Below are 23145 nucleotides of genomic sequence, written 5' to 3'. Positions count from 1 at the left end.
TACTATTACTTAAGTAAAAATATCTGAGTAGCCTAGTGGGGAAGGATAGTATAAACAATGGATCCCTGATTCCATTACTCCTGCATGCTCTTAACAAATGTTCTGGTGCTCGGCTCGCCTTGTCTAATTCTGCTCATTTAACACAGTCGTTTGTCTTCAGGACGGCAGGAATCATTACTAAGTAATCAAGGAGAAGAGAGAGAGAGAGAGATGGAGAGAGAGAGCAAAGAAGACCCTCTGTCTTCTCACAGAGTAGAAATGCTCTGCGAGGGGGGCTTCTCCATCTCTCTCTCTCTCTCTCTCTCTCTCTCTCTCTCTCTCTCTAAAACAGTGGTTCTCAAACTTTTTCATGTCAGGGACCCCCAAAATGATATATATTTGGCTGCAGACCCCCCCCCCCCCCCCCCATCTAAAAAATATTTTGTGCCAGGGACCCCCAGGTACAGGACCCCTGGGCGTCCCCGAACCCCACTTTGAGAACCGATGCTCTGAAAAGCCCACAGCTGCATCCTGTTACATTATCATGGTGGGGGTGGGGGGTTAAAAAAAACAGTTAACCACACAAGCTGCTTTACCCTTGAAATTCAGCTTGCTTTGCGCTTCAGCCCTTCCATTCTTCATGTCATCCCCACACATAAAAGTAACAGTCGTCAATGGAGACAACAGCCCACACTCTTTGCAAATGGACGTATGGAAATGTAAGCGGTGTATATGTAACGTTCAGTACAGTACAGTGCCATAAAGCCCTGATTTAATGACAGCCACGGGCCACAGCCTCCCCGCCTGGCGCCTTTTGGCAGTGGTGGAAAAAGTATTCACATTTGTTACTTAAGTAAAAGTACGGTATCAATACTGCAATGTAGAAGTACTCAGTTACAAGTAAAAGTATGGAATTCAAAATTGACTTGAGTAAAAGTACAAAAGTATAGGTTTCAAAATGTACTACCAAAAGTAGAAAGTACTCATTATGCAGAATGTCCCATTGCACAAGTTTTCAAATGTATAAAAGGTAGACTTATCTTTTGAAAATAGCAGATCTACAAGCTCACAATGTGTGTGTCGCATCGCGACACATTGTGAGCTTGTAGATCGGCTATTTTCAAATGTCCGAAATATATATAGGGCTGAAGTGGTTAATGCATGTTTTGCAATAGTAATCAAAAGTAACTAGTAACTCAAGTTTTCAAGTAATTGTAGTGGAGTAAAAGTACAATATTTGCCTTTGGGATGTAGTGGAGTAGACGTAAAAGTACAGAAAATTGGAAATACTGTACTTAGTTACTTTCCACCACTGCCTTTTGGAAGCAGCTAATGCATGGATGGACAACACTGTATAGGAGGTGCTCCTCTTCCTATAAATATTTCACCTCCTTTCTCCTCAGAATGCCCAGTGCTGTCTCACTATCATCACTGTTATCAGACTGTATGAGAGGCTGGGTAGGGCCAGGGGCAGCAACATGGCAGAGATGGCTTCTTATTTAACAGCTCTTGAAATGCTACTGTGTGTGTGTGTGTGTGTGTGTGTGTGTGTGTGTGTGTGTGTGTGTGTGTGTGTGTGTGTGTGTGTGTGTGTGTGTGTGTGTGTGTGTGTGTGTGTGTGTGTGTGTGTGTGTGTGTGTGTGTGTGTAGTCGCTACCTATTAGCCACATTGCTGTGGCTAATCTATAATGACTGCTGTCACAGTGCCACTGTGAGTCCAGGTGATGGAAGCGCTGTCACACACACACACACACACACACACACACACACACACACACACACACACAGAGTCTGTCCATTTACATTCTCAGAATATGGTTGTATGGTACTCAGTGGTGTAAAGTAACTAAGTACTCTACTTAAGTACAATTTTGAGGTATTTTTACTTTACTGGAGTATTTCCAATTTTCAGTACTTTAGTTACTACTTTAGTTACTTTGTAGATTTTGCTTATTATTACAAAACATGCATTACCCACTTCAGCCCTACATTTCGGCCATTTGAAAATAGCAGATCTACAAGCTCACAATGCGTCGCATCGTGACGCATTGTGAGCTTGTAGATCTGCTATTTTCAATAGGTTTTAATACATTTTAAAACGTTTGAAATGGGACATTCTGCATAATGAGTACTTTCTACTTTTGGTACTTTAAGTACATTTTGATACTAATACTAATACTTTTACTTAAGTATATTTTAAATTCCGGACTTTAACTTGTAACAGAGTATTTCTACATTGCAGTATTGGTACTTTTACTTAATGTAAAAACATTGAATACTTTTTCCACCACTGTACGGGTACTTTCTGCTCAAACTCAAGCAAGGTGAGATGAGCTTGTTTCACCAGGGACCATGATGGTCTCTGGATGATTTGTCTATAAACTTCAATCGGATCACCTCACCTCACTACAGGATTTAAGCCCCTCTAGTCTTAGAGAAGCGAACTTGAGTTACATCTCGTCTCTTGTCAGGTGGAAACCCTCCCTTCAAGGTCCAAAACTGTTACTTTTCACGATCCAAATTCAATATGCTGCTTACCGTGAACGCGCTTCGGTGTTAAACTCTACTAGGAAATTACTATGAATCTCACTTTCCAGCCGTTTGTCATTGTACGTGTCACATCGTCGTGAGCTTGTAGATCGCCTTTTGATATTGGGCTTAAGTTTGGGTGCTGGACAGACGCCAGATATCTCATTGTAACCCCTTTATCCACTTTGGCTATTCAAGAATAGCAGATATACAAGCTCATAGCGCGGCACCGAGTGCCGCACTATGAGCTTGTAGATCTGCTATTTTTGAAAAAATCTTGAAAATGTGTGCAAATCTTTAAATCTCTCTTTTTAAAGGTGAACATTTTTAACACGAATCTTGGCTTTTGGGGGTCGCTGGCACAACATATTTTCTTTTTTTTTCTCGAGCGGAAAAGGTAGGGTAACCGTTGCTAGAGAGCCAGCATTCCTCAATGAGCAAGCGTTTGGGGACTGCGGCAATGAATCCTTTAGGGTTTTAAAAATTACTTATTTTCTATCAATTACACACCCCATGAAGCATGGTGATTTTTTTGTTTTTGTCGCATTCCTGAGCCAATTTGATTACCGGCGGAAAGATGCTAATGTATCCGGTAGGAGACTCAAAGGAGACTCTTTGAGTCTCCTACAACCGGTCATCAAATTATTGGCTCAGGAATGCGTCAAAAACTAAAGAATCTCCATGAATTCAAGGCTTCATGGGGTGTGTAATTGATAGAAAATAAGTAATTTTTTGGGGTGAACTATTACTTTAACGGGAAAAAACCTCAAGCCACAAACAGGCTCTGGTTATGCACGGTAATTGTGCTGGAAATGTAGCCTTTTGGAAGCCTGCTCTAACGTGATAGGTTGCCAACGTTTATCAGTAAATTACTCCAACATGTTTATCTTCACCTCCAGCTCTGTTTCCTTATTTCTCTCCTTAAAGTCAAAACTTTAAATAACCTTCGTGTTATTTTGGTCCAGATAAAATCAATCCAAATGCCCAATGGCTAACACTTTCTTCATCACCCTCTCTCTCTCTCTCTCTCTCTCTCTCCTTCTCTCCCCTAAACTTTGGAATAGCCTCCCTGCATTCAGTCTGTCCCCCACCCTAGTTGAATCAGATCTTAAAGCTGCACTATGTAACTTTCCTCTTCTACCCCGGATTCTTGCGCAAGTGCTGACATTTTTACCATTGAGCTAAAAGCCGGTCTGCTTGCTCAGGGGATAAATTGAGTCTTGTCAGATCCTGTGTCTAGGTGAGACATGACCTTTGACACGATCTAAACGTCTCAATAGAAGAGCAGGGAGACAAAATACAACCACCCCAATAGTATACGTTATATTGTATTATACAACAGGTAGTTCCGACCAAGCAATCTGATTGGTTGAAATAGCTATCTAGCCGTGCTTCAAACCAGCATGATAGCACGGGCCTAATCACATTAATAAATCACTCCGCACTGCAGTCCGTACCTGATTAGACCATATATGGCACAGCTGTGCTCTGACGTCACGCTGTCCCACGGTAGGAAAACAAACAGACAGTAGCCTGACCCACCGCCGCCACCGGAGAACAAACAGCTATGCAAAATGGACTATGTTGTTAATTTTGACTTATTTGGTGGACTTACGGTTGAAAAGTGTGCTTTATTTCAATGGTAACATCCATGCTGTATAAATATCCTCCTGTGTTAAAGTAAAATTACTCCCATTTTGTTAATTTTGTTAAGTGTATGTTATACTTTATCGTACGAAGGTATCGCACAGCGAAAATAGCCGATCTACAAGTTCACAACGCGTCGCCATCGCGACGCGTTGTCAGCTTGTAGATCAGTTATTTTGGCCACGTGACACGGGCGTACGACGGAGCATATAGCCTACTGGAATAAGCTGTGTTGATGAGACGGTGCCTCAGAGCGCTGCTACAGGGACTATTTAATGTCTCAGTCAAATAAACTCTTCTCTTTACAGGGAAACGGATAATAGCGAAACATTTTTATTATGAATTGCCCCACAATATGAATACATTTGGATGTGTTTTGTTGGTAACTGTTGTATAATCACAATATTACACGAGAGGGTGTGCTTTACCTACATTATTGGCACTTCAGTGATGCTTGTGGAACTCGGCTCCGCCTCGTTCCTGACCGCATCACTGGCGTGCCAATAATGATGGTAAAGCACACCCTCTCGTGTAATATTACTTAATTAACATACTCTACCATACAGACTGTATAAGTTATATTGTATTAACATACTCAGATTGGACAAAATTAAGTTTTGTTCATTAAACATAGTGCTGCTTTAACACCCACCTTTTTTCTCTTGCTTTTAACTCAGGGATTAGGGATATATTTGAGGATATACCCCATGGTATCCACTACATGCATTTAATGTATGTGTAATATCCTTTACCGCCTTTTAATGTCTTTTGTTTGATTTAGCTTCTCTTTACTTTGAATTTTACTTCATCTTTACTTTGATATTCTTTTTTTATAGTGATTATAGTGATTATTATTGGTTAGTATGGCTATCATGATTGCTATAGGTCATCTTCGATTGGAGAGCAGTTTGGGTCAGCTCCTGTTGTTATTAAATATTGTCCACAAGCTCAAAACGCTCGTGGATTTGCAAAATGTTTTCTTTCAAGTTTTTTTTTCAAGATATGTTATTGGATTTTTCTGCCTTTATTGATAGTATACAGTAGACTGACAGGAAATGGGGAGAGAGAGACGGGGAGGTCGTCGGGATCAGGATTCGAACCCGCGACAGGCTGTCAGGCTGCATTAGCAGCCTAGGTGCCCGGACCGCTATGCCAACCGTCCGGGCCTTGGATCTGCTATTGTTGATGCTTTTGTGTGACGCTGTAGTATGATCAAGTAGGAGCGTTCATTTACGAAAAAAACACAAAAAGTTAGAATATGGAAATAAGAGGTTTCTTATAGGACACTATGCTACATAAATAAAGATGACTTGACTATCTCTCTCTCTCTCTCCCCCTCCCCCCCCCCCCCCACTCCAGAGCACCGTGGTGGTGGAGAAGTCCATCCAGGACCTGATGAATCTGATGCAGGACCTCAGTGCTTACTCCAACCAGTTCCTGGAGATGGTCTGTGACAAGCTGAAGGAGTACAAGGACATCTGCAACGCAGCCTACAGGTAAGACATGGGCCCATACCTGAAGACCTCTCCTCCTCTTCAGTCCACCGGACCCCCCTAGACCAGTGGTTCCCAAACTTTTTCATGTCAAGGACCCCCAAAATGATATGTATTTGGCCGCGGACCCCCATCTCAAAATATTTTGTTCCAGGGACCCCCAGAAGCAAAAGTTTGAGTTACTTTGCTTTAAAAAATATATATTCAAACGGTTTGCTAAAATTTTCAAGATAAAAAACAATTTAGCAGATCTGCAAGCTCATAGCGCGGCACTCGGTGCCGCGCTATGAGCTTGTATATCTGCTATTTTTGAATAGCCAAAGTATAAAAGCTTAAAGTGGTTAAAATGATTGTGACGCTTTATTAACACATTTTGCTGGGAACCACCTGGTATTCCCCCAAGGACCCCTGGGGGTCCCCAAATAATGTGTGGGGGTCCCCAGATAATTAGCTTAATGTGCAACAATGTTTTCTCACTCAACAGTAAACAAACCAACATACAGTACAGGTGTATACAGGGTATATGCACATTTCTATAGTGACAATGCAATGACTTTCAAGACCTTTTTAACTCTCTCAGTGCCACGCCCCGAGATATCCCGAGTTTTTCCCGAGTACCCTCAGTGCCAGCACGAGAAATCCCGAGTTTTTACTTTTGACTGTGGTCGCGCTATTCTGTTTATTTTTCATGATCACTTTCGCTTCCTGACTCCTTCAGACTCACCCGGAGCCGGATGTAAAAAAAAAAAATCATTTCCGGGTCACGTTGTTTTTCTCCGGTGATTTTCGGCCAGAATAGGGAAAGTCACGGTTTTTCACACGGTATAAAAAGCGAACGGAGAGGTCCACGTCTACTCTCTTTGGTCTGGGTGACGATCAGTCATCGTAGTCGTGTATCGCATCGTAATTTAGCCCGATCAACGATTGTCGAAAATGTCAACATCCGGTTATGACCGGATATGACGTGAGCCTGTTTGGGAGGGGGCGAGTGAGCCAGCGAGGTCATCAATGTGTCGATTTGTTGCTCTCTACTGGTAGAACTGTATTATGGGTTTAAAAACCCAATCAGATCATTTATTTGAATGAAAAATTACAAAAAAAAAAAAAAAAAACTGGGGGAGTACTTTATGAAAATACTCTTGGCACTGAAAGAGTTAATACCTAAAAAAAAGTATATATTTTTTATAATAAAACCATTACTATGTCAAAAGTAACCGACAAACTATACTATAAAAAATTGTAAAACATTGGCCAAATTGTCAAATATTACGTAAGAAAGGGGCAAAAACGTTGAAATGCAAGGCGTTGTGAGCTTGTAGTTTAGCCATTTTTCACAATATTTATCTGTGGAACCGAGTCAAACTGTGTGTGCTGTTTTCTCAGGAGCTAGGAGGAGACTGATGCCATATAATGCCTCTCTGATGCAGCACTTCTCAACATCATAACACCAATTTTCACACCGTTCCAAGAGCCCGGGCTCCATGACATTCAATCATCATCTCATAAATAACCATGTCAAAGGTCAATTCAAGTGAGAAAATAAACCAAAACATATCAATGTCTAAAGTTTTAGAAGTCCCATGGTTTTCCAATAATGCAGCAACCCACACATTCATTATGTAGGAGTGAAACAGTTAATCGAACTAATTGATTCAATCGATCATAAAAGAAAAACACAGATTTGTATTAACCCATTAAGACCTGAGGCCGATTATACGAATGCCTTCTAAATCAGTAGTTCTCAAACTTTTGCAGGCCAAGGACCCCTCAAATTGATATATATATATATATATATATATATATATATATATATATATATATATATATATATATATATATATATATTTGGCCTCGGACCCCCCAATCTGAAAATGTTTTGTGCCAGGGACCCTCAGAAGAGAAGATTTGTATTTTGGGAAAAACATGTATTTTTCTTGTATATCTGCTATTTATTGTTCTAAATCTTAAGAGTTATTTTTTTTAAAGACGTGCATATATATATATATATATATATATATATATATATATATATATATATATATATATATATATATATATATATATATATATATATATATATATATATCCTACCATAAATCTAAAATGACAGATCCTTTTCCGGTTTTAATGGGTTAAAATAATCAATAAAACCGTCTCTACAATCTCACAAGTCGTTGCATTGGATGTTTTGGGGTATTTTCATGCGACACCGTTAAGTTTCAGTTTAGCCGCCCGCTTTCTTTTTATGATGCCCCTGCGTCAACACATTCAGTGGCAACAGGGGGAACAATAAGCCGTATAACAGGATTTGCCCTGCAGTATCTTTCACGCCGTTGAATATAGACAATTTTACATCTGTCTCTGGAAACCTTTGTTGAAAAAGACTGTCTACGCTATAGCTGTCTGCCAAGCTTATGTTTGTGAGCACGTCTAGAGACGGGAGACTACAATGAGATACGGCTCGTTATGCAGCAAAAAAACAGCTTTGTCTCAATTTACAATTACAGTCGAGGCGTTTAGCAGACACTCTTATATCCAGAGAGCGACATAACCCATTCAATCCGGGAACGCATCCTATCTTTCGTATTGGAACGCATCTTTGGCTATTCAAAATGAGCTATGAGCTTGTAGATCTGCTATTTTTGAAAAAGAAAACCGTGAAAATATGTGCAAATCTTTGAATATGTATATACATTTTTAACTCAAATCTTTGCTTCTGGGGGTCCCTGGAACAAAATATTTTGAGATGGGGGGGTCCGCGGACAAATACATATCATTTTGGGTGGTCCTTGACATGAAAAAGGTTTGAGAACTACTGATATTATAGCAACATAAGTCTTTTTTCAAAAACAACTGTTAGGATTTAGAAGACATTTGTAGAATCCCCCAGAAGCAAAGATTTGAGTAAAAAAAAATGCTTTAAAAAATATATATATAATCAAGGATTTGCACACATATTCACGATCTTTCAAGATCTGCTATTTTTGAATAGCCAAATAAATCTGAAATGACACAGATGCGTCCCCGGATTGAATGGGTTAACAAGTGCCGGATCAGAGCAAAGCATGCAGCCCTATAACAAACAAGGTAAAACATAAAGTCACTTAAGTTGAGAGCAAAGAGAAAAGTGGCCCAGAGAAACAAGGATACCAGGGAAACATCAAGCTTGTCTAAACCGCTGTTGGGGAAGTTACTTTAAAAAAAGTAACTGCAATAGTTACAGTTTCATCAAAGTCCCACTACGACGCATTGAGAGCTTGTAGATCAGGCTTTTTTCGGTTTTCTTAAAATGAAAGAGTATTTGAAGCGGTCAAACTAGTGATAGGGTGCATGTTCAGAAGAATCTTCCATAAAATCATAAAATGTTCCTCTGCAATTTCTTTACCTAAGAACATCATCATTTCGATTCCAAAGTATTTCAGTCATGAGATTTTTATTTTGCTTCATATTCTTTGTGTGTGTGTGTGTGTGTGTGTGTGTGTGTGTGTGTGTGTGTGTGTGTGTGTGTGTGTGTGTGTGTGTGTGTGTGTGTGTGTGTGTGTGTGTGTGTGTGTGTGTGTGTGTGTGTGTGTGTGTGTGTGTGTGTGTGTGTGCGTGCGTGCGCGTGCCCGTGTGCATGCGCGTGCCTGTGTGCATGCATGCTGATGATCCGGAAATCTTTGCACATCTCTATGTAAATACACCAGCTGTTGTTGTTGTCAATGAAGGCTCCAAATCAGTTTCCATTCTTGAAGTGGCCTGCACCTTTGACTCTATCTTAGATGAAGCTTTTTATTACCAAAATAAGTCATTAAATACCAGCCGCTCCTCCAGTAAATATGTGTCCTTCCGTATTGTATCTCTTATGTCAGTGTTTCTCAAACCTTTTCACGTGAAGGACCCCCAAAATGATGTTTTTATTGCCTGCGGACCCACTGTCTCAAAAAAATAATAATAATCATAGCCGCTTATATCTGATATTTTTGAATAGCCAAAGTTTATGGTTAAAGTGGTTCAAATGATTGTGACACCATATTAACTAGTTATGCTGGGGGGCCCCTGGTACGCGGGGTACCAGGGGGTCCCCAGCAAAACTAGCTAGGACCCCTCTTTGAGAATCAATGTCTTATGTATATGTATTGTGGACATAAATACATTATTAAGAGTGTGTATGTGTGTGTGTGTGTGTGTGTGTGTGTGTGTGTGTGTGTGTGTGTGTGTGTGTGTGTGTGTGTCCAGGGGTGTGGTCCAGTGCGAGGAGAAGTTGACCATCAGTGCCTCCTGGTCCAAGGACGAGGATATCAGTCGTCTGCTGCAGTCTCTCCCCAACTGGGTCAACATGACCCAACCCCGACTGACCCGACAGAAGAGAGAGGACGAGGAGGACATCACCAGGTACACACACACACACACACACACACACACACACACACACACACACACACACACACACACACACACACACAATAATGATAATAATTGTCTTGATTGTCCCCTCAGGGACATTTACCATTTTGGGGATCAAAATGACCTTTTTTCAGGCTTGGTGGAGGAGTATGAAACCTCAGTCATGCGAGTGTTAAGACCTGAGGCTGATTCTATACAAATGCCTTCTAAAGCAGTGGTTCTTTTTCATGTCAAGGACCTCCAAATTGTATGTATTTGGCCGCGGACCCCCATTTGAAAATGTTTTGTGCCAGGGACCCCCCCCCCCCCCTCCAGAAGAGAAGATTTGTGTTAAAAGATTTTAAAATTATTAAACTTTTTTCAACACTTTCAAGATTTCAATATGTTTGAGCATTTTCTAGGATATTTCATAAAGGCAAATGTTAAAGGGATAGTTCACCCAAAAACCTTTTTTCTATTGATTAATCACCCCATGAAGACTTGAATTAATGTGTATGTTTTAGTTTTTTTCACGTTCCTGAGCCAATAATTTGATGACCAGCGGATTGGTAGGAGACACAAAGAAGACTATTTGTGTCTCCTACCGAAACCGCTACCGGTCATCAAATGATTGTCTTAGGAAAGCGACAAAAACAAAAACATTATCCATGAATTGAAGTCTCCATGGGGTGACTAATCGATAGAAAAAACGTCATTTTGGGGGTGAACTATTTCTTTAAAAGCCTCAGTCTGTGATTTATTCACCTGGTTGGCATATATACAGTAGAACAGCAGGGACAATATTACTAAAACATAATCATTTTACATATTGTGTTAATTATTTAAGAAACAGCGCAAGTATGTGTGTGGTGTGGGGGGGGGGGGGTGCTCCTTTCACACTGCTTCAGAAATCGCATAATAGGACTCGGCGATACAAATTGTATTCAGTCTTGGATTGTTTTTTTTTGCTTTAACCCATTAAGACCTGAGATACGAGTCTACAAATGTCTTCTAAATCCTAACACTTTTCTGAAACACTTAATGTTGCTATAATATCAGGTGGTGCTCAAACTTTATCATGTCAAGGACCTCACAAAATGATATGTATTTGGCTGCAGACCCCCATCTCAAAACATGTTGTTCCAGGGATCCCCCCAGAATCAAAGATTTGAGTTAAAAATGTTCCACTTTAAAAAGATATATTTATTCAAAGATTTGAACACATTTTCACGATTTTTCTAAATAATTTAAATAGCCAAAGTATAAAATAATGGCCTTAGCTCAAATCTAAAATGACACAGATGCGTTGTCGGTCTAAATGGTTTAATCCATGCATAGTAAATAAATAGTATGTTAGTATGGAGGTCTCAGGCAGGGTGTTGAGCCCTCTCCAGTATACCGTCATAAAAGAGGCTCATGATTGCTCTTTTAAACAGCGTCTATCGGCCAGGGGAGGAAGGCAAGGAAACAACAGATGAAAGAGGGGAAAATTGAAGGAAAGGGGAAGTGGAGGAGGAAGGGGGGGGGGATGTATGGTCATTCTTATCGAAATTGCCTTTGAATGTGGTTTGGTCTTTGGGGAACGGCACAGCTCGTTGGAGCGGAATTGTAAAAAGTAAATAAATAGATTGGTTATGGTGGCCACGGGAAGTCAATCTGCTCTCTACCTCTATACCTCCCACCATTTCTCTCTCTCTCTCTCTCTCTCTCTCTCTCTCTCTCTCTCTCTCTCTCTCTCTCTCTCTCTCTCTCTCTCTCTCTCTCTCTCCCTCACTCTCTCCCTCACTTTCATCACCTCCCTGCCTTTTATTTGGTTATCTTTATCTCTCTGTTTTTCCATCTCTCTGTATCCACTTCTATTCTCTCTCTCTCTCTCGCGCTCTCTCTCTCTCTCTCTCTCTCTCTCTCTCTCTCTCTCTCTCTCTCTCTCTCTCTCTCTCTCTCTCTCTCTCTCTCTCTCTCTCTCTCTCTCTCTCTCTCTCTCTCTCTCTCTCACCATTATTTTATACTTTGGGGCTATTCAAAAATAGCAGATATACAAGCTCAGATCTTCTATTTATTTGTTTTAAATGTATTTGTTTCTATTCTCTCTCTCTCTCTCTCTCTCTCTCTCTCTCTCTCTCTCTCTCTCTCTCTCTCTCTCTCTCTCTCTCTCTCTCTCTCTCTCTCTCTCTCTCTCTGTCAGAGTGAACACAGGGATTCTAAAGCATTGTGGTTTGAGAGAAATGGTTTTGCTTTCATCAGCCCATAAAGGGGGATTAGCTTTTGGTGCAACTGGCAACACCGGTGCTTTGATACAACAACAAAAAAAGCAGCATTAATAAGCCGCCTGTCGCCTGTGTGTGTGTGTGTGTGTGTGTGTGTGTGTGTGTGTGTGTGTGTGTGTACACACATTATATATTGTACATTGTGTGAATGCTGAGGGGAGAGAGGGCACATGAGGAGAGGTGTGTATATATGTGTGTGTGTGTGTGTGTGTGTGTGTGTGTGTGTGTGTGTGTGTGTGTGTCTAGGCCAACACATCATCAGGTGTGGTGTGCATCAGGGTTCTGACCTCATCCTGACCTTTTTGTGACCTTTTGTATTACTCTTCAACATGTGTGTGTATCTAAAAAACACAAATTTTCTTATGTCTCTCTCTCTCTCTCTCTCTCTCTCTCCGCCCGCCCCCTTGCAGAGCGGCGTTCGCCAAGGAGTCCGAGGTGTTGACGGGCAACCTGGGCGACAAGCTGATCCCCCAGAACGAGATCCTGCGTGACGTCAGCGACCTCAAGGCCCTGGCCAACCTCCACGAGAGCATGGAGTGGATCTCCGCTCGCCTCAAGATCTTCTTCTCCAACCTCCACCACACTTCCGGTGAGTCCTGTCTGTCTGTCTGTCTGTCTGTCTGTCTGTCTGTCTGTCTGTCTGTCTGTCTGTCTGTCTGTCTGTCTGTCTGTCTGTCTGTCTGTCTGTCTGTCTGTCTGTCTGTCTGTCTGTCTATATGGTTCATTTGTACAGCAGAAATCAACAGCAAGGCAATTCACAGTGCTTTACACAAAGCATTAAGCATGTTAAGGCAAAGTGCAAAATAAACACATTCGTGACTTGTAACTTTCTATGAGAATAAAGTCACCGTGCAGCACAAGAAATGAACCACAAGCCTCAGTGAAAGGCTTGTGGTCCTGGCATGGCCAGACTAATATCACTGCGTAGACATTAGTCTGGAATCTCTGTATGGAACCTGCATTTCCAAGGGGCGGATTAAAAAAAAAGCTGAAAGCTGATTAAACGTAAACATAAAAAAAAAGGATAGATGGAAGATGATCCGTTGATCACAAGTTTTCAAATATAAAATGTAGAAAGATCTTTTGAAAATAGCCGATCTACAAGCTCACAATGCGTTGTGATGCGACACATTGTGAGCTTTTAGATCTGCTATTTTCAAATATATGAAGTTTAAATAGGGCTGAAGTGGTTTATAATAATAATCCAAATCTACAAAGTAACTAGTACAGTAACTAGTACGTTTTCAAATAATTGTAGTGGAGTAGATGTACAATATTTGCCTCTAAGATGTAGTGGCGTCGAAGTAAGTAAGTATTGGAAATTGGAAATACTCCAGTAAAGTACAAATACCTCAAAATTGTACTTAAGTACAGTACTTGAGTAAATGTACTTAGTTACTTTACACCACTGGACTTTGCATTTCCTTGTGGTTGAGGTCAGTGCAGTGATGCAGCTTACGTCTTGCCACCTGGCTTATATAATACCAGTAAATAAGTGTATCAGCACATACTCATTACTGGCAAAGAGTTACACACACACACACACACACACACACACACACACACACACACACACACACACACACACACACACACACACACACACACACACACACACACACACACACACACACACACACACACACACACACACACACACATGGATGTGTGCACATCACTTTTCCACTTATGCCAGGAGTTGAAAAAGCATCTTAACACACACTGCACTCTGTCATCACTTAATCACTGATTGCGTGTGTGCGACTGTGTGTGTGTGTGTGTGTGTGTGTGTGTGTGTGTGTGAGAGAGAGAGAGCATTAATCCATTTCCCTGACACGCAGTAATTACGTAGATGTTGTTAATCACTGATTATTATTACCGCAGTGCATTTCATTCTCGTTAACACATTGAAGAAGCTTTTCAGCTCTCTCTACGTCTATCATTAAGACGTTCATTCAGTCTGTTCATCTCTTTAGTGTGTGTGTGTGTGTGTGCGTGTGCGTGTGCGTGTGCGTGTGTGCATTTACGTCAGTTAAGGTAGAAGGCATGCTGCATGGTAGCAGATCTACAAGCTCACAACATTAAGTCTTTAAGTTTGTGCGTTTAGTGCGGAGAGGACTTTTTTTTCTTCTGCCGGTTACATGGTCACACTATACCTTAAATACCGCACACTGCATCACAGAAAATAGGGCCCTTTTACAAATCTAATTATTTTCTTCATACTTTTAGTCAGGGTTTAGTTTAAAAGGCTGAAATACTAAGCAAAACTGAAATTTAAAAAATGTAAAGAGTAGGAGAGGGATTTGAAAGAAGAGAGAAAGAAAGAGTAGAACAGAGAGAGAGAGAGAGAGAGAGAGAGGGAGGAAAATGACTTGTTCATACCTGACTGCCTCTGTAATATAAAATCCAATTTGGAGGTATGGACGGGTATGGGAGGGGGGCTTTTCCCCTGCCACTGCCTAGCACTGTCTTGTATGCACACACACACACACACACACACACACACACACACACACACACACACACACACACACACACACACACACACACACACACACACACACACACACACACACACACACACACACGTCCTCAGCTTGTCAAACAGTAAATAATGAAGGGTACGGGGGGCTGCCCCAGCGTGATAAAAACCTGCCCTATGCTTCCCATTAGCGGCGCTGTGCACAATTAATGACAATTATGTTACATCACCACCCCACACCCTTATTGAATCCTTATCTATGGATAAGAGAGAGAGAGAGAGAGAGAGAGAGAGAGAGAGAGAGAGAGAGAGAGAGAGACAGACAGACAGACATACTTTTTTACATTAACCACTTGAACCCAAGCATCCCTATTCCGAGGAGAACTTTAGCCCAAAAAATAGCCGATCTACAAGCTCACAACTTGCTTGTTGATCGGTAGCTAGTTTCGGCAAAGTGGTTTGGTGTAGAGGGGGGAAAAGAGCAGACCAAGTACAGAGTCTTAAGTGGTCAATTGTCTGAAATAAAGAAAACACATTTGCACAACATTGATAGTCTATGAAATCTATGAATAATCTTCAACACAATTTTATACAATATATATAGTGGGGGGGGGGTCCCTGCTTCATCTCTCTCTCAGCTAAGGGGTCCTTGGGCTGAAGAACATTTGAAGCCCCCCCCCCCCCCCCTCCTCACTGCAGCTGGTCTGAAGTGCCCGCTAGGCAGAGAGGAGGAGAAGGATGGAGAGATGTTTTCTTTACCTTGACCTAATGGACAAAGAGGTCCTTCCCCCCTCTAGCTAGTGTGAATGTTTAGCTCATTAAATAATATATATCTGTCTGCTCTCTCTCTCTCTCTCTCTCTCTCTCTCTCTCTCTCTCTCTCTCTCTCTCTCTCTCTCTCTCTCTGAAGGGCAATCAGATGTTTAGTTGCGAGTATGGTCGGTCCAGTAGAGAGAGAGTGTGTGTGTTTACATTATTACCGGCGTTGTTCTGCTGGCTTTTCTTCTGTGTATCTCTTAATGAATGTGTACGAGGGCCTGGGGAAATGAACCACAGATATGAAACACACATTACAAATGAAATACAATCACATCATTTGAACATTAGGCTCCCTTCCCCCCCAGAGAAATCACTGTCGATGTTCTTTCCTTTTCTTTTAAGACCGGACTTGAGTGCCAGCCTTTGATGGCTCATTTAGAGTGTCGTCACCTTGGTGGTCATTTTTTTAGGAAAATTATATTTTTTTGCCTACTGTAAATCAGCTCTTTATGTCACTGGCCACTTCTGGTAAAATGGCTTATATTCGTATTGAAAAGATCATGCTGTTCCTGCCCCAGTAGTACTAATGGCCTGTGTCAAGAGTGTGACCTAGGTCATTTTATGTTGTCTAAGTCAAAGAAAGTGTGACTTCTGTTGCTGCTCTGTGGAGCTTGTTTTTAACCACAATTTAAAATGTCGATGTTTATATCTTGCGTACGTTACAATTTAGGCATTTAGCAGACACTCTTTACCCAGAGTGACTTACAATAAGCATCAAATGTATAGAGACAGTTAGTGCCTCAGTAATCTAGGATCATAGGTTAAGAGTCAAATTATTTTATTCTGGTTTCTCAGACATTGTAGCAGCAATAATAAACAACAAAGACATAAAAAAAGGGGAATAATCAAAGAATAGCAGCAACGGTAAGACAGGATGACAAAGTATTTAAGTTGGTCCTACCTAGCGCACTTGAGGTACTTGAACAATTTGCAATTACAAGTTAGGCATTTAAGCAGATGCTTACAAGTGTGAGATCAGAGGAATCGGAGTAAAATGTTAATCCTAGCCGGCAGAACAACAAAGTAAATCACTAAAGTCACATAAGTAGAGTGCAAGAGAATATGTAGTGCTTCAAAGTGTAGCTTGCATTTCAGGTAAACACCAAACCTATCATCATGTCTATAAAACAGAATGCTAATCAAAATAATATCTCTTAACATTTGTGGTGAAGAGAAAAAAACGAATCTAAGAAAACAAAACAAATCTAAAGAACAAAAAACCTGTGAGCAATTAACCAGCGTATCTGCGTAGCATCTAGCACAGGGGTCCTTGGAGGTGTTCCAGGGGGTCCCCAGCTAAATTTGTTAATACAGCATCACAACGATTTTAACCCCTTTATCCATATATATGTTGGCTATTCATTCATTCATTATCATTATTATTATAAAATTGGATGGATGGATGGATGGATAGAGACTACAGCTACAACCATAATAAATAGGGCTTAAGTAAGTGGATACGTTGAACTTGAATATTGTTAAATAATGCTGCTAGCTTGACACGGCTTGTATTTTACTCACCTCGACGTGCCTTTTTACAAGTCATTAGACCACCTTGGGCAATAGAAATAGAAAACTCAATGTTGCACACACACACACACACACACACCCCCACACACACACACACACACACACACACACACACACACACACTCTCACACATGCAGACCCGTTTTAATAGGAAAAACAATCTGTGGTCTTCATCTCTCCATGTCAAAGACGTGGAGTGTGTGTGTGCGTGTGCATGCATGAGTGTGCACGCGCGTGTGTGTGTATTTGCTTTGTTGATTGGCACACCTTCTGCGTGCCTTCCAGTGTTTACCTAAGCCAATGGCCTCCCAGCTTATCAGCATCCAATTTAGCGCTCCTTTAATAGGAAGACAGACATGTGTGTGTGTGTGTGTGTGTGTGTGTGTGTGTGCGTGTGTGCGCCATTATGAATATGTGAATACCCACATGACCACACACACACACACACACACACACACACACACACACACACACACACACACACACAGACTGCATACCAGAATCTCAAGGATAAACAGGGTTTTTCCATACCTGTGCCGTGCAGAAAACGGCAAACCTACAAACAAAAAACAGAAAATCCACGAACAAAAACAAAACAACAGCAAATCCACAAGCAAAACACGAAACAGCAGATCTACACGCTCATGACATGTCACATCCGCGATCTGCTATTTTTTCATTATCATTTCGTCACGGTTCTGTTGGGTCAAAGGACGGAAAAATGGACCTCTGACTGACTGAGTACACAGACATACCGTACTGTATGCGCCCCACACAAAAGTCTCCATTCCCATTGCAAAACATTGTCAGAATCTAAGTTCAGTGTGACTGCACCCTTAAAATGACAAACCCCAAAAAAATATTATCCCATTGCTGAAAATACTTTGAAAATGTACCTCAGGGGGCTTTGGAATAGCGGCGCTGGTGTTACATATAAGACAAACTCACTTGGAAATAGTGTGTGTAAAAATGGTTTTTGTTTTCTCTTTATATATATATATATATATATATATATATATATATATATATATATATAACTTTGTAATGCTACTGATGTTTGCACGCAACACTCTTGAAAACAAAGCATTGCATTGTGGGTTTGCCTGCTATAGAAACAGCGAAGGGAGCTGACAGGCCGTTCTTAATGTCAATCAATCAAGTTAACCTCAATTCAAGTGGCAGATGCCAAAAAGAGAAGAGGCATGTCATGTGGTCTACCTGCACAGCCTCTGTGATCAACTGGTAGATCGCGATCTACCCTGCTGTACAGTACCAGTTATAGGCAGTGGTGTAAAGTAACTAAGTATATTTACTCAAGTACTGTACTTAAGTACAATGTTGAGGAATTTTTACTTTACTGGAGCATTTCCAATTTTCAGTACTTTTACTTCTACTACACTACATCTCAGAGGCAAATATTGTACTTTTACTCCACTACAATTATTTGAAAACTTTAGGTAGTTACTTTGTAGATTTTGATTATTATTAAAAAACATACATTAACCACTTCAGCCCTATAAACATCTACAAGCTCACAATGAGCTTGTAGATCGGCTATTTTCAAAAGATTGTTATACATTGGAAAATCTGAAATGGGACATTCTGCATAATGAGTACTTTCTACTTTTGGTACTTTTAAGTTCATTTTGATACCAATACTTTTGTACTTTTACTCAAGTACATTTTTAATTCCAGACTTTTACTTGTAACGGATTTCTATAACGCAGTATTGATACTTTTACTTACGTAAAAAAGGTGTGTACTTTTTTTTAATTTTTTTTATAGGTGATACTGGCACCGCTTTCCAACGCTGCTAGAATGCTTGTAAAATATCTTCACTTGACTTCCCCCACAGACGTACAGTAGTGTGGATGGAAATACTAAACGTGGACCCGACCCCATGTTCTGTTCTGGAGCAGATATACGCTGTTCCCAGACATTAATATGGAGGCTTTGTGAAGTTCTTTTCACCCTAAAAAAAGAAAAAAAAAAGTCCCTAGTGCCGATGTAATAGTTCAGAGTGGAAAGGAATTTGTTCAGCCTCAGTTTATATTTGCCGTGTGCGTGTGTGCGCGCGTGTGTGTGTGTGTCCTTGCCCTTCAGAAGGGCAAGGAAGAGTAACTGGGGAACTTGGCCTGACTGCAGTCCAATCGATCGTGGACCCCTGTACCCCCCCCCCCCCCCCACACACACACACACACACACACACACACACACACCGCCTCATTGACCTAATAGACCTACATATGAGTGACAGGGCCAATTTCTCTCCCTTTGCTCTCCACACTAATTTATAGCCATCGATCTACACTGATTTATACACAGTCATCACGCTCTCGTGCTCACGTGCTCTCGCGCACACACACACACACACACACACACACGTGCATGGTCTTGCTGTCTCAGCACAAGTGACTCGAAGAAACGTCGAAACACGCCAAAGGAGCACAGACGTTTTCACAGTTTTACGGGTGAACGTTGAGCTAGGTGTGTGTGTGTGTTTGTGTGTGTGTGTCCATCTGTCTTCAAGTGTCCCTTTGTCTTAGTGCCTGTGTTTTTTTGTGTGTCTGTTTGTGTGTGTGTGCAAGTTTATACGTGTGTGTGTGTGTGTGTGTGTGTGTGTGTGTGTGTGTGTGTGTGTGTGTGTGTGTGTGTGTGTGTGTGTGTGTGTGTGTGTGTGTGTGTGTGTGTGTGTGTGTGTGTGTGTGTGTGTGTGCGTGCGTGCGTGCGCGCGCGCGCGCGCGCGTGCGTGCGGGTGGGGAGAGCATGCATGCATGATGTTCGGCAGGTCATAGTTGAAGTGCAGGGGAATACCATTTGTCTCTGTCGGGTAGAAACCTCACATCCAAAACTGTTACTTTTCAGGATTAAAATTCAAAAAACATCATAAATAGCACATCTACAAGCTCTAGATCTACAAGCTGCAGATCCACAAGCTAGAAACGCGTCTCGAAACGCGTCTCGAAACTAACCGTTTTTCGAGCCGCGAGTTAAATTAACATCGATTGTACAATATAAACTGCGGTCCCAGATATAGAAATGCCATTAAATGGGGGTCCGTAGCCTAATGCATGTCAAACTGGGGGTCCTTGAAATTTGAATGGTTGAGAATCACTGCTACAGCCATAAAACTCTTCTCTTATGGGGGTTCCTGGCATATCTTTTCAAAGGGGGTCCGCAAGTTAATGTGTGTGTGTGTGTGTGTGTGTGTGTGTGTGTGTGTGTGTGTGTGTGTGTGTGTGTGTGTGTGTGTGTGTGTGTGTGTGTGTGTGTGTGTGTGTGTGTGTGTGTGTGTGTGTGTGTGTGTGTGTGTGTGTGTGTGTGTGTGTTGGTGCATCAGTATCTAGAAGACCCAACAAAGGTACATATATCTTCAAAAATACAATTTTCACAAAAAATCGATCACATCTCAGGAACCACAACATAGTTCCCTATTTAGAAGCAGCTTCTAGTGCTGCTGAACCAGCTCTTTAAGGAGCCATAAAAGTGACATATGAGCCAATGGACTTTAGGTAAGCAGGTAGACCACTCCACAGTAGCACAGCAGAATATTTGAACACCAAGCACCAGCGCACAAACTTCTGCCGATCCAGGAAAGTGGGAGAAAAAAAACCGAAAACGACTCACTACATTCCTGAATGGAATATATTTCAGCATCAAGAGTATTCGTGGTATCTAAAGTCACAGTGGTAAACCTCTCGGATTTACAACTTCTGAAGTATCCGTGGCAAAGAGTCCTGAAGAATTTCCCACTGGCACAACCATTATTATCGGCCTCAGAAGCCGACTGGATTTGTAGACCGTCGGTGCTTCTCCTGCATGCACCGACGGTCTGCCCTCCCTGGAGGCAAGATGTGAGCCGCGGGCGACAGTCGTTGCAAAGAAGGAGGGAGCAGGAATAAACTCACTTATCTTTGGCAGCATAAACCAGTGGTTCATTTTCATGTCAAGGAGATCCCCAAATTGATATGTATTCGGCCACGGAGCCCCCCCCCCGCCCCCCCCCCCCCCCCCCCCCCCCGCCCCCCCCCCCCCCATCTGAAACTGTTTTGTGCCAGAGACATATGTGCTTCTGGGGGTCCGCGGCCAAATACATATTATTTTGGGGGTCCTCGACATGGAAAGGTTGGAGCACCACTGATATAGCAACATACTGATAGGATTTAGAAAGCATTTTTAGATATGTATTTGGCTGCGGATCCCCATCTCAAAATATGTTGTTCCAGGGTCCCCCGTGAAGCAAAGATTTGAGTTACAAATGTTGCATTAAAAATGTATATTCAAAGATTTGCACACATGTTCATGATTTAAAAAAAAAAGAAATAGCAGATCTACAAGCTCATAGCGCGGCACTCGGTGCCGCGCTATGAGCTTGTATATCTGCTAGTTTTGAATAACCAAAGAAATCTAAAAATGACACAGATGCGTTCCTGGATTGAATGGTTATCACGTTTGAAAACTCACTTGTACTCCTTGGCTTCCGATGATTCAGACTGAGAGTTGATGTTTCTGTTAGGCAATAATACCTCTGTGTTGCACCCTCTGTGTTTTCCCCTGTTTGTTGTTTTACTCTTACTATTTTATATTTGTTTACTGGGTGTACGCAGCACACAGGTTCAACGCTGTTGTTTTCAATGTGCTCTATAAATAAAGTGGATTGGATTTGAGAAGGTTTTTTCAGGCTAGTTTTGAAAGAAACCAGCGATACACATCGTTTAAAGGGATAGTTCACACCCCCAAATAAACGGTAGGCAGCGGTTCCGGTAGGAGTGACAAAGGAGACTCTTTGTGTATCCTACCGGAACAAAAAAATATCCATGAATTGAAGTCTCCATGGGGTGACTAATCGATAGGAAAAAATGTCATTTTGGGGGTGAACTATCCCTTTAGTGGATGATTTAAGGGCATTCCACATGTTGGTGGCAGAGCAGCAGAATGAGAACTTTCCCATGTTTCTGCCCTACAGCGATGATTATTCTTCTATATCACTGGACACGAATAAAGTGTTAAAGTGTGTGTCTGTCCGTCCGTCCGTCCTTGCAGGTGTGTCTCCCGGCCAGGACAGCCAGGTGTCCAGTGAGACGGAGTCCAGCAGAGAGCAGATCCTCAGCGCCCTCAACGACCTGTCCAGAGGCTTCCAGGAGATCGCTGACCGCTGCCTTCTGGCCCTCCACCTGGAGGTCAGGTACGCTGATTTACCAAAACATTTACAGTACACCCACTGGTTCTCAAAGTATAGGGCAAGGGTTCACTAAACTTTTCAGGCCCGCAACCCTCCTAAAATAATCATATTTGAGCTGGGGACCGCCCCAACCTGACAAGCACTTGGAGTTGTAGGAGTTGAGATCTAAGCTCGAGATCTACAAGCTCGAGCTTGTAGATCTGCTATTTTCAAAAGATTGTTATACATTTGAAAACGTGTGAAATGGAACATTCTGCATAATGAGTACTTTCTACTTTTGATACTTTAAGTACATTTTCATTCCAATACTTTCGTACTTTTACTCAAGAAAATGTTGAATTCCGGACGTCTCACTTGTAACAGAGTATTTCTACGTTGCCGTATTGATACTTTTACTTAAGTAAAGAAATGTAGTACTTTTTTCCCACCAGTGGAACATGGAGATAAGAGGTTTCTGCCCCCCCCCGACAGCAACGATTATGTTTCTGTGAGATAATGTCTCTCACATCCATCCACACTGAAGACATGCTCTTTATTGCTCAGGCAAAACTGAGAGTCTATCCCCCTCCTCAAAGAACAGCCTGCAGCCACACAGCCATAGAGTGGAGTTACTGAGTTCACAGTCCTCTCCTCCTCCTCCCCCTCAATGTCACAACCTCTTTCTCTTCTCCTTCCTCTTTTCTATCTGGAGACCACCTTTCTTCCACTCAGATGTCTTTATACTCTCCTTCATCCCTCTCTCTTCTTTTAAAACCCACCCTCATCCCATCACTCCCTCCATTCCCCCTCTCTCTCTCTCTCTCTCTCTCTCTCTCTCTCTCTCTCCCTCCCCCCCCTCTCTCTCCCTCCCCC

General features: G+C 41.8%; 1 protein-coding gene across 1 annotated transcript in view; it reads left to right on the top strand.

Annotated features, from left to right (window-relative positions):
* The window catches only part of exoc4 (exocyst complex component 4), a 208744-nt gene that overhangs the window by 163465 nt on the left and 22134 nt on the right, over window positions 1–23145 (top strand). The window contains exons 14-17 of the mRNA XM_080421608.1: window positions 5515–5651; window positions 9867–10022; window positions 12691–12869; window positions 22155–22296. Of these exons, the coding sequence (XP_080277734.1) occupies window positions 5515–5651; window positions 9867–10022; window positions 12691–12869; window positions 22155–22296 (614 nt within the window). The remainder of the gene's footprint in view (window positions 1–5514; window positions 5652–9866; window positions 10023–12690; window positions 12870–22154; window positions 22297–23145) is intronic.

This window comes from Gymnoscopelus braueri, assembly GCF_963280865.1.
Source record: "Gymnoscopelus braueri genome assembly, chromosome: 23".
Taxonomy (NCBI): domain Eukaryota; kingdom Metazoa; phylum Chordata; class Actinopteri; order Myctophiformes; family Myctophidae; genus Gymnoscopelus; species Gymnoscopelus braueri.
The sequence above is the reverse complement of the archived record's forward strand: the minus strand, read 5'-3'. Positions and strand labels throughout refer to the sequence as shown.